The following is a 13162-nucleotide window of genomic DNA, read 5'->3' on the forward strand; positions in this document are numbered from 1 at the left end:
AAAATATTTATTGTAAGGGTATGAAAACTAAAAATGTCAATGGAAATAGAACATAGCGAAAGTGATACGATATTTCATTCTAATTCAAGGAGAGTTAATTGTATGGATTCTAAAACATCGTCAGATAACGAAGATATAGAAAATAATCAAAGCAACGGAAATGTTGGTAGAAAAGGCAGCAGGAATCCTGGGAAATGGTCGAGAAATGTTGAGAAACAAAACAGGATACAAGTTAAACAATATCAAAATTTTGATGAGGATGATACTTTTCATGTAATTAATATTAAAAAAAAGGTAGGCCAGTAAATTTTAAAAATATAACTCAACCTATATTATATCATAATAACAGCACAATTTCAAGAGAAACAAAAAAAGACATCATATGTTTATTAAAGTATATACCTCCAATTAAACACGACTTTTACAGAACATTAAGGACAACACGTGGAGATCAAGGTTTATATTTAAATAACTCGGAAGAAGATGATGTTTTGTTATGATGAATAAGCATAAAACTTATGACAATAAATGTTATTTTATTATTTTAACATAAATTTCTTATTTTTTTCAGCTGCCAAAAGGTATAAGTCCTGAAATTTTTAAGATGCTGTCATTATTTCAATAAATACTTACGTTTTTTTTAATACATCCTGTATATATCTTGCTTTTTTGCAGAGTTTATACCTTGAGAAAAGACTTTATACACTTTTCTAATTAAATTAATAAACTAAGAATTTTAAAAACTAATGCATCAAAAAACATTAATTTTCTTAATTTTTGTGTTTTGGACTTAACCGCATTGGCTTCTGAGCGGCTCATATGTTGAATGAGTTAATTTAAAACCTCCTCTTTTCTGTAGAATTACATTCAGAGATGAGATATGTATTTGATGCAAAATCAATGAAAAGTAAATAAATTTTTAAGTAAACGAGCTGATGTGTGCATCACATGACTTCCTTTTACTCCAATTTAATGTCATTTCCCAATCATTGGCAGTTTTAATGTGATTCAATAGTTTACTCTCTAAATATCACCAACAGTGGCCAAATCGAAACCAATTAAAAAAAAAATAAAGACGCCAAATTTGTCGCCAAGTTGGCGACAAAACTTGGTGACCAAAGGACTGACAATATATCACCAAGTGTCCGCCAAATTATAACACCACTTGAGTTTACATCGAAATTAACAATGATTTCCCCTCCAAAAAAGGGCAAAAGACCCCCTTAGGAACATCCGAATGCAACCAAAAAGGGAGGTGCACAACTAGACCCTACTAGAAGTCTACGTACCAAATTTAAACTTTCTAGGACATATCATTTTTAAGTTATGCAAGATACATACACACCTACATACAGACGTCACGAGAAAAATCGTTGTAATTAACTCGAGGATCGTCAAAATGGATATTTCGGGTGTCTGTACATTCCTAGGCACCTATCCAAGTGTGGTCGAGTCGAAAAAAAACCCCAACATTCTTTCAGGGTTGAGCAAAATAGAAATTAAGGCCGATTTTTGAGTGAAATTTTTTTCGCAAATACAATACTTCATTTTTTGTAAAAGGAAGTAAAAATGATCAAATAAGCTTTGTGCTGCAATATGATTAAAATAAAAAACCAACCTAAATAAGTGTAAATTCTGAAGAAAATACAGCATACAGTAAAACCTGTCTACAACGATACTGTTGGGACCTAAAAAAATATTATTATGGGCAGGTTGTCGTTATGGACAGTTTGATTATTTATGCTGAAATTTTGCTGGGACCAAGGATAATATCGTTGTGTAGACAGGTTTATTGTTATAGGCAGTATTGTTATACACAGGTTTCACTGTATAGCTATTTCAAGGCTGCAATGGGACCTCTTCATCAGTGCGAAAAGCTCAGACACAACCAGAAAGTTGTGAGAGAACTGAACGTCAAACACGTGAACACTGGTATTCATACTGAATGGGTCAACCAATAGGAATTCAATACAAAAGAAGACAACCAACCAATCAGCGAATTACAGCCCCGGAGTTGACTTGTAGTTAGTTAGTAATTGGTTGTCGTCTCTTGTTGTGAATTCCTATTTGTTGACTCATTTGGTATAACTACTGGTGGTTAACATTCAGTTCTCTCATGACTTTCTGGTTGTGTGCTGAGTTTTTTGCACTGAGGAAGAGGCTCCATTGTAACCTTGAAATAGCTATTTGCTGTGTTTTCTTCGGAATTCGTGCTTTATATACGTTGGTTTTTCAATTGAATCATAAATTGATTTTTATTTGACATCAATAAAGGATGTATTAGAAGTTCAATAGAAATAGAAGAGAGAACTGCAGTTTTAAATCCAAAAACCGTTTCTGGAAGTATTTACAAATGTTAAAATACATTTTTAAATTAGCTTTGTTAAAACATGTTGCTGTTTTAATGCTTAGCTAATTCTTTGTTTAATTAATATTGGTTGTGTGTTAATTAACAAAATAATAATTATATGTAATTTAAAATTGTTTTAACTATTTGCTTGTGATGTCTTTTTCTACAAATATGTTTTTTTTTCGTAGTCTTATATATTGTTTGGAGAAAAAGATGATTTTAATATGTTTAATGAGACATATCACACGATCAAAAGATACATGAGAAAAGGGTGTGTATGTTTTATCATTTTTGGATTGATTGATTATTTTTTTATTACAATGTAATTCATTTAATTTTTTTAAAAAAAAAGTAAAGTTTTAAAACCAGTGTCCTAGAAAATTTCTGTGATTTGTTTTTAATGATAAAAACTTCATACCTCTTGTTTTATTACAAATTTTTGTTAATAAAATATCAGGCTCAATTCTATTGTTATTCATTAAATGATGAATGCGTAGAAAAATAATTCAATGTGTTCATATTAGTAAGGAAAAATATTACCAAAACCTCTCATAGTAAGTGTAAAAATATGATGTTTATTTTATTCAAAGTCTTAGATAGTAATCCTCATATAAATAATAGCTGATGATAAAGTAACTCGCATGTTTCAACAATGAAACTCACGCCACAGCATGATGGTTTTATAATATGACTAGAGGACCCGACAGACGTTGTTCTGTTCAAACTTTGTAAATTGAAAAGTTAAAAAAATTCGATAAACTATCAAGTGTTTGAACCGTTCTGCTAAAAAAAATTTCAGTGACTAAAAGTACTTCTTTTGACTGAAGGAAACAACCCCATTTTGTTTGCTTCTGCCACTATCAGCAAGGCCATGGCCGAAAACCTTTGGCCCTTAGTCTTTGGCGTCCACAAATTTGGCGACAATTGGGGAAATTGCTAAGACTCTTAGTTTTCAAACTCTTCCCGCAATTTCTACATTGCCTGCGGGAATTATCGTAACGTAGATCGTAAAATATGCAGAATTGGTGAAAACATTTCCCCATTGCTTAAATTCCTTGGGGCCAAGTTGGTGGACCTTTAAGTTATTAAAATGAAGCGAAGCTAAAAGACGTAACCATGGCAATTCGAAACAAAACATCAGTAATTTTAATGGAGATTAGATTTATTCAAACTTTATTTTTAACAGCTTGTAACTTTTTTCCTTTGGAGATAGAAGGTTACTTTTTCGACCGAAGGTCGAGATATTTCTGGAGTAAAAAATGTCGCTTTTTCCAATGGTGTCAAAAAGAAAACTCTGGGACAATTCCTTCACTTTTTATTGATAGATTTAATGAAGAAAGTATTGCCAAAATTTCAGCTAAGCCTAAAAAAGTTCGAGATTAAAATGCAAATTGCTCCCGTCGTAATGAAGTTAGAGCATTGAAACAAATTGCTTAGAATGCGGAAAATTCTACCCTTTTCAACGATATAAAATATTAATATGTGCAAGTAATTTTTCACCCCTTTAATAGCCAATTATAGGCAATTTACATGAAATTTTGGGCCTAAATTGGAATAAAAAAAGAACTATATATCGGATTTTTCCAAATTATAGCCTATGTTACTCAGTAAGAAAACCCCTTTCATGTAGTGAAAGAAATTTCAAATAGGTGCAGTGGTTCCGGAGATTACCTCGAACATATAAACACACAAAAATCTGTCCTCTCTCTTTGTAATATTAGTAAAGATTTGGTAGAGTTTAACATGCAGGGAAATTCTTTATTGTGACAAGGCTGAACTCGATCCGTTGACTTAACTGTTTCACTGGTAAGACTCATTTTAGGAGAAACATAAAATGGTCAACAATGACTGCTATCTACTAGAGTTAAGGATTAATCATAGAGTAAAGAAATTCACATAGAGAGGCCCCGTCTATGGTGAGAAGGAGATGAAATTGAAGCCAGAATTATGGGATACAGCGGTGCAATGATGGGCGGGGTTATGATAACATGATCGCTTCGCGAGAATAGTTTTCACCAATCTCGCAAAGACACCGAATAAAGTAGTTGGCAAATTTTTTTGCATTTTAATTCATGTTTTATGCAATTTCAAAAATGTGCTTCATAAACTTGCAACATTATCTAAATTTAAATTGACAACCAATTGAGATTCAGTAATGGAGTGTTTTGGATCAAAATGCATCTCAAGATATTTAGCAAGAAGTAAGGCCCTAGCCGACTAGGACTACTAACTAGGGAGCTGACGCAGTCACCATTTTGGATCAAAGTGACCGTCTGTTCTTGAGCCATTGCCATAGGGTGAATTATAAAAAGACTCAAGAAAGAATGTTAAGATCGTAAAACTAAGGGAATGTGCCGCAGTGTACTGTGCTAATGGTTCACAGAAAGGATTTTGTTTCTTTAATTTTCAAAATTAATAACCCGAGATAAAAAATAAATTTTATTGACGATTTGCTGGAAATCTGAAGCTAAAACTCAGCAGTGCGAAAGCAGTAAACGTTATGTAAATTCTCAGTGCTATTTTTATTGCTATGGAGTAATTTAGTTTGAAGAAGAAATATGCTTTTTTTTTATATACAACTGTTACATTTTTAAATCAGTTGATAAATTAATTGCTAACATCCAAAAATGCAATGCTGCCAAAAATAGGACTAATTCACTTTATTGGAAATTCAAGTATATAGTATTAGCACATAAGAGCATTAATAATGTAAAGTAATACTAGTTTCATAATTGATTAGCAAGTTAATTAATCATGCAAATAACCGAATAATAATAATAATATATGTAATATTTCACCAATTGAAATGTTTTCGATTTCTTAATGCTTGTTGGTTTGTTTATTTTTTCAAAATACGATACGCTGTTGTTCTAATGTCAATTTGGGACAAAAACGAATGCATTACCCTAACATAAAATGAAGCTGAAAGGAAGCGAAAACACATCCAGTGTGGTAATATTTCTCCGACTTTTGATCCAAAATGGCGGACAGTTCGACCGGGTATATGTAGGGGCTCTAGCAGGAAGCTAAGGATCTTGGGATATACAGTGGTGCAACTTCCGGCTTCAATTTCTTAGTATAACAGGGCCTCTCTACTTCATTTCTTTACTCTATGGGATTAATCCACTGGAGCTAGGGTTAAAACTTAAACTACCAAAATATCACGAATCAGGCAATTGCTGCGTTCAAATGTAGAGGCAAATTTTCACCCGTCATACCATGACGGGCAACTTTCTAGTTAAGGGGTTCCTCAGGGATCAGTTTTAGGGCCTCTTTTGTTTATTATATTTATGAATGACATCAATGAAAATATTTCTGGAAGCATGAATTGTTTTGCTGACGATGTAAAAGTTATGGGGATTGTCGAAAATGAAGAACAAGTAAAACAGCTGCATGAGGATTTAGATCACATTACTAAGTGGGCAGATAAATGGGGTATGGCAGTTAATGTAGGGAAATGTCAAGTGCTACACTTAGGTCATGGAAATAAGCGTATGAGATATCGTTTACAGGGTTCAGTCATAAATCAGGCAGAAAATGTTATGGATCTGGGTGTCTTTATAAATCAGGACTTCAAGTTTAGTCAACAGTGCAGTATTGCTAGTAACAAAGCCAACAAAATGCTTGGGTTCATCAATAGATCTATTTCAAACAAATCTAAGAAAGTTCTTCTGCCTTTATATAGGAGTTTAGTAAGACCTCATTTGGAGTATGCTGTTCAGTTTTGGTCGCCTTATCTGAAGAAAGATATTTTTGTATTGGAAAGGGTTCAAAGGAGGGTAACTAAATTAGTAAGGGGACTCTCAGATTTAGATTATGATACCAGACTTAATAGGCTTAACATGTATAGCCTGGAGCAAAGGAGAGCCAGAGGGGACATGATTCAGTTATTTAAAATTATCAAAATGAAAGATGTAAATGGATTAAATTTTTGCGGGGAAAGCAGGACAAGGGGTCATTGTTTTAAGCTATTCAAATCTCGGGCTAACCTGGAAATAAGGAAAACACTACTACTTTAGTAGGGTCGTGGGCACTTGGAATAGCTTACCGGAAGAGGCGGTAATGAGCAAGGGAGTGGATAGCTTTAAGAGGGCCATTGATCTTCATTGGGGACTAATTAATTGACTAGGACCAGCCTAGCTGGGCCCAGAGCCTGTTGCTGGTCGTCACATTTGTATTTGTATTTGTATATAATTTGCTGGCTTGTTCAACTAGTCTCCAAAATCTTTTTGTTCTAATCGTTCTCTCTGCAGTTTTCTTTTAGTTACTATAGGCAGTGTTAAGTATTGTTTTTCTCGAAAATATCATTGTTTATTGTCCTACTACTTAAGTAAACTTTTTGTAAGAATTGTGCTTGTATTTTTTTTTCTTTTTTTTATTTGATTTTATGCAAAATTCTTCAAGTATTTTAAATTGTTATTTCATCATACTTTGAAAGATTTCTGTAGATTTATATATTGATTAGTCTATTCGAATTCCTGTTGTGCTACTTTGTGTGTGTGTGTTTTTTTTTATTTTTTGAATTTTTTGTATGTTGTGAAGGTATTGAACCAGAGGCAATTCAAAGTTCAAAACATTAGTTCCTTATTAAATAATATTTTGAATGAATGTTTTAGCCATTGATCATTAAAGTTATTAGTTTATTTTCAACAAATGTAAAATCTCTTTCTATTATTATTATTGTTTTGTGTTCATTTTGTTTAATTAAAAATATGACCTATGTATTCAACAGAAAAATTTAAGATTTGTTTACTTTTTAGGAGACCTCATTGTAACCAAGGTTATGGTGAACATCCTCTTTATGTCAATGTAAATATGATAGATGGCACTACGCTAACTTTATGGATTGATTCCCTGCAAGCTGCTTTTGCTGGCATACAAGTATTATTTTTTTTTGTTATTTTTTTTTCGAGAATAAATAGGGTATTTTTTATTAAAAAAATTAAATCATTAAAATATATTCTGATATTTTGGTAAACAAATTGGATTACGAACTTTATTTATCATTTATATTAATTTTGTTGGTTGGAATCAAGATAAATTGAATTTAAGAGATAGCAAGAGTGCCCATATGCAAAATTTTAAGGGGGGGCTCAAAAATTTTCCCCATGGAAACGGATTTCAGTACAGATTAGAGATATTAAAATTTAACATTTTTAATAACTTATTCATTAATGGATTGATAAGAAATTTTTATACATTTTTGCAAAGAAAAAAGCACTAAAAGCAAGGAAGCTCTCATTTCAAAGGGGGGGGGGGCTTGAGCCCCCCTCGAATAATAGTGTGAAATATACACCCTTGAATAATAGTGTGGGGGCCCTTGAATAATAGTGTGAAATATACACTATTATTCAAGGGCCCCCATATTGGCGCCCTTGAATAATAGTGTATATTTCATTTTTATTTCTGTCACGAAGAGTTTTAGCTCAAAAAATAAGATTTATCACTTTTTTCATTTGATATTGGATCATCTTTACTAATAATAAAGCTTAAAGTCTCTGTCTGGATCTCTCTCTCTGTCAGGATCTCTGTGACGCTCATAGCGCCTAGACCATTCGACAGATTTTCATGAAATTTGGCACAAAGTTAGTTTGTAGCATGGGGGTGTGCACCTCAAAGTGATTTTTCGACAATTCGATGTGGTTCTTTTTCTATTCCAATTTTAAGAACAAAAATATCAAAAGATGTAATATTTTGATATTTAGTCTCCAAAATCTTTTTGTTCTAATCATTCTCTCTGCAGTTTTCTTTTAGTTACTATAGGCAGTGTTAAGTATTGTTTTTCTTGAAAATATCATTGTTTATTGTCCTACTACTTATGTAAACTTTTTGTAAGAATTGTGCTTGTATTTTTTTTTTCTTTTTTTTTATTTGATTTTATGCAAAATTCTTCAAGTATTTTAAATTGTTATTTCATCATACTTTGAAAGATTTCTGTAGATTTATATAGTGATTAGTCTATTCGAATTCCTGTTGTGCTACTTTGTGTGTGTGTTTTTTTTTTATTTTTTGAATTTTTTGTATGTTGTGAAGGTATTGAACCAGGGGCAATTCAAAGTTCAAAACATTAGTTCCTTATTAAATAATATTTTGAATGAATGTTTTAGCCATTGATCATTAAATTACAAAATTATCATAATGTGGAACCGTAACATGGGTACAAGCCAATTGGCGAGAAAATTCACCATACACTATTGTAAATATACAGGCAAACCAAAAAACCTTTTAATTTTTCTATTACGGGCAAAGCCGTGCGGGTACCACTAGTATATAAATAAAATAGACATAAAAGCAAACGTGATGATAAAATGAAAATAAACAACTGAAATTATCAAAAAAATTACTTTTACACAGAGGACTCTTGACTATCCAGTCTCATGTGACAGAAGAATAACAAAAAAGGTAGATAAGACAGGCTTCTAACTCCCCCCTCTTCTATAAAAATTAAAAGCAGATGTTAAGATAATTGATTAAGGGGAGTCAATAGCTCCTATAGTGTCAATGTTAATTTGCACAGTTCATGTACATTTTTCTGAAAATCTATTAAATATACAATTATGAAAATTTTTCTGTACCTTAAGTAGACTCTTTTCTCTATACTGAAGTAAAATTTTACAGAAACAAAGCTTGGTTTTTTTAAAAATTATTCTAATTCATAAGTCACTGTATTTTTTACAAAAAAAAAATGCCATTTTGCAACACGAAATCAGCTCTATAAAAAAAAATATTTTTCGAATATGAGAAAAAATTTACTTCAGTATATGCAGTTAGATGTATGGAATAGGTGGTAAAAATTTCAAGTTTCTGAGAAAAAGGAACATTTAGTTTCAAAAATGCCATTTGGAGATATTGCAATTTAAAGGGGAAAATCATACCGCATCAAAATAAGTCAGGGTTGCCATGCCACAGGGAAACCTGAAGAAACGGGAAAAACACAGGGAATTCAAAAATCAACAAAAAAACAGGGAAAATCCAGGGAGTTTCGAAAATTTCCTCAAAAACCTGGAAAATACAGGGAATTTTTTTTCCTTCTCAAATTAAAGTTACAAAAATCAATTCCCAAATATATAAACTACCAAAAATTAAATAAATAGTAATAATTATAATAAGAATATTAATAAAGTTCAGAAATAAAGTAAAATAAAAAATGGTAATTTTGCTTGAAAGTTTTTTTTTTAAAAGTAAATATTAAAATATTTATCATAAAAATAGAATCTTGAATTTCATGATAATTTAGGGTGTATGAAGTTAGTCGTCAATAATCATTGTTCTGGGTCACTTATACACTTTTAGGTCCATGGCTAAGAGAAGTTTTTTTTTTTTTGAATAAAAAGTTGAATATATTCAACCACCATGCTATTATTTCAGTTATTATGAATTCGTATTTATTTTCTCTTTTTTATTTAGAAATTTGTGTTTCGTTTTTTTACCCTGTGGTGAAATTATCAAGATATTAATGTTCTTTTCCAAATAATCAGTGCTCGCTCATTTGTAATGTTTTATTTTCATACAGGGAAAACACAGGGATTTTTTTTTTCCAAAATTGAGTGGCAACCCTGTAGGTTTACATTTTTTTGAAGCTTATTTTAACTTACTTGTAATATGAGCTCGATCAAGAAATTTGTACTTTAAAAAGGTATTGAAATGGAGTTTCAAAATATATAAAAATCAAAAAATCAAATTTTGGAAAGTATTTAGGGTACTAACCAGGGCTGTGGAGTCGGAGTCGGAGTCGAAGAGTCGGAGTCGGACTGATTTTGGGGTAAAGGAGTTGGAGTCGGAGTCGTTAGAAAACATGCCGACTCCGACTCCGACTCCGGGTTTCTTTTTTTCTTTCCTTTTCCCTGACTCTCCTTGCATTTTTTAAAAACGGACTACCAATTGGTTCGATTACATGTATAAAAAGATACTAATAAGGAAATAACTGCCATTATGGCAATCAGCTAGCTTGAGTGCTTATCGAACTTTCTGTAGCTGTCCCCTAGTTTGCTTGCTTTTTAACTTAACTAATAGCAACTGTCAGCAAACGGTTTTGTTGCCTAACATTTTCAAGTAATCACTTTCAAATACAAATAGAAATATAGTGTTTTGTTCGATCTCAATTATAAAATAGTAAAAGAAACGTAACAAATTAGTAAATTGAGGCCAGTTGCTAAGGTTGAAGCGTTTAAGGGTAAACGGCAAATTCAAAGAAGTTCTGGCGCGAAAGTACGAATCCAAAAGATTCGATGAAATAATCTAATGTTTTTTTCTTTATTAAGACTATTTCTATAAGCTTGGTTCTCACTAAAAAGTATGGAACAAAATAAGTGTAAATGATTTCTTGATTGCAACACTCAATAATTGCAGTTAATCTTAAAATCTTCATATTAAGGTTAATTCAAAGCAGCCAATAAAATTTAAATTAAAAATTTAGTGAAGAAGAAATATAGGTATAGTAACCGCTATTCGTACAAATTTATATACCGCCGCATTTTGCGTAAAATTAGCTCCTGACGTATATGTGCCCTATTTTCGTTGAAATTTTATTGATAAAATATAATTTAAAATATATTCGCTAAAATTTTCAGAATTAAAGTATTTGTATTTTTTATAAACTCTGAAATTAACTTGTGGTGTCATCTACCAGATGGGTGTCACCCGGGGCAACCACCCCCTCTCAAGAACTTGGATTTAGAAAAAAAGCTTTTTTTCTCTCAAGTTACAGCTTTAAAAAATTGAAAGCACACGATTTGATCAATATCTATTTGCTAAACATTAAAGGGGGGCAAATTACAGATAATCCTTTTCAAATTTTTTAAAAGGGATTTTTAAGTCATCTCACTTTTTAACTCGTAACTATTGGAAAATTTGATCTTTAAATTGAATTTCTAACGTTGTACGCGTCTTAGGTTTACAATAAAAAACAAAATGCGAAATTTTCATAAAAAGGAATTAATATTTCAATCTCTGTTTAGAGGTTTTCCCCCTTCCCCTGAAGAGAGCGAGGGAGTTGAAGAAATACAATTATTTTTTTTTAATCCGGAGTCGGAGTCGGAGTTGGAGTCGGAGTCGGGCGTTTCAAAATCCAGGAGTCGGAGTCGGGGTCGGAGTCGGTCATTTTCCTTCCGACTCCGCAGCCCTGGTACTAACTCCTCTTAATTCAAAAAGTGATTTAAATGCTGTTAATAAGTAAACGATACAAATGTCAATCCTAAACTGCAACTAAGAAGAATAAAAAAGGCACAGGTTTTACTTTGAAATAAAGTCCTCAATAGACAAAGACCTGCTTTTGCAGTTTAGCGCTTTGGTGTGATGCACTGACCTTTTTTTTACTTCCTTTTACAAAAAAGGAAGTATTGTATTCGCGAAAAAAATTTTCACTAAAAAAACTACCTTAATTGACATTTTGCTCACCCCCGAACGAATGTTGAGTTTTTTTCCGACTCGACCACACAAAGGATAAGTGCCTAAGAACGTATAGAAACGCGAAATATCCATTTTGACGATTCCCGAGTTAATTACAACGAGTTTTCTCTTGGCGTATGTATGTGCAGATGTGCATATGTATGTCGCATAACTCAAGAACGGTATGTCCTAGAAAGTTGAAATTTGGTACATAGCCTTCTAGTGGGGTCTAGTTGTGCACCTCCCTTTTTGGTTGCATTTGGGTGTTTCTAAAGGGGTCTTTTGCCCCTTTTTGCAAGGAAATCATTGTTAATTTCGATGTAAACTCAAGTGGTGTTATAATCTGGCAGGCACTTGGCGTTATATCCCAGTCTTTTAGTCACCAAGTTTTGTCACCAATTTGGCAAAAAATTTGGCGAGTTTAATTTTTTTTTTTTTTTTTTTTTTTAATCTGGTTTCAATTTGGCCACTGTTGGTGATATTTAGAGAGTAAACTATCAAATCACATTAAAATTGCCAGTAATGGGAAAATGACATTAAATTGGAGTAAAAGGGAGTCATGTGATGCACACATCAGCTTGTTGTTCTTATTCATTACTTGATGGCTTTTTTACATTTTTATATATTTCTTTAATTATTTAGTGGATTTTTTTCTCATTAAAACAAAACTTTTAGTCTTGTTTAAAGGCTTGTTCTGTTTGAAAGTCCATTAAAAAGGCAAAATAACGTGTGACATCACTTAACAAATAGTTTCTACCTAACTGTCTTTGACCAAGCATGACATCAAAGAACAAAGTGAACAACGATCACCTAGATTTAAAATGAGCCCAGTGGCGTACCATGGGAAATAACCCAATGCTCTATAGTCAGTAAATTACCGCCCAATAGCAGGGCTAAGGCAGAAATACATGAAATACACCGCCTGCTCAGTCATTTCCAGCCGAGGACTGCAGTTTCGTGCTTATTAGCACTCATCAACCCGGCATAGGAAAGTGACTGAGCTGGAGGTGGAAAACCTCTTAAGGAAGCCAAGAGTGCCAAACAAACTGGTAGCTGAAGTAGAATTAGCGCAGACCAGACGAGTGACCGAAGCAATGGTTCGGTTCAACTTGAATATTGAAGGCAAGGCATGGTATAGTCAGTAAATTACCGCCCATTAGCCAGAGCTAAAGCAGAAATACATGAAATACACCGCCAGCTCTTGGCTTCCATAAGAAGTTTTCCATCTCCAGTTCAGTCATTCCTATGCCGGGCTGATGAGTGCTATTAAGCAAGAAACTGCAGTCCTCGGCTGGAAATGACTGAGCTGGCGGTGTATTCCATGTACCAATGCTCTATGTTCACTATACTGTTAAATTCTGTAGATAGTAATTATTTTTATGATTAATTTGTTGTAATCTGGCTAAATTTGGCATTTATTCCATT

General features: G+C 32.5%; 1 protein-coding gene across 1 annotated transcript in view; it reads left to right on the forward strand.

Moving 5' to 3' along the window:
- Window positions 1-13162, forward strand: part of LOC129234252 (ER degradation-enhancing alpha-mannosidase-like protein 1) — a 40733-nt gene that overhangs the window by 15309 nt on the left and 12262 nt on the right. The window contains exons 8-9 of the mRNA XM_054868233.1: window positions 2539-2621; window positions 7111-7231. Of these exons, the coding sequence (XP_054724208.1) occupies window positions 2539-2621; window positions 7111-7231 (204 nt within the window). The remainder of the gene's footprint in view (window positions 1-2538; window positions 2622-7110; window positions 7232-13162) is intronic.

Source organism: Uloborus diversus, chromosome 1 (genome assembly GCF_026930045.1).
Source record: "Uloborus diversus isolate 005 chromosome 1, Udiv.v.3.1, whole genome shotgun sequence".
NCBI classification, from domain to species: domain Eukaryota; kingdom Metazoa; phylum Arthropoda; class Arachnida; order Araneae; family Uloboridae; genus Uloborus; species Uloborus diversus.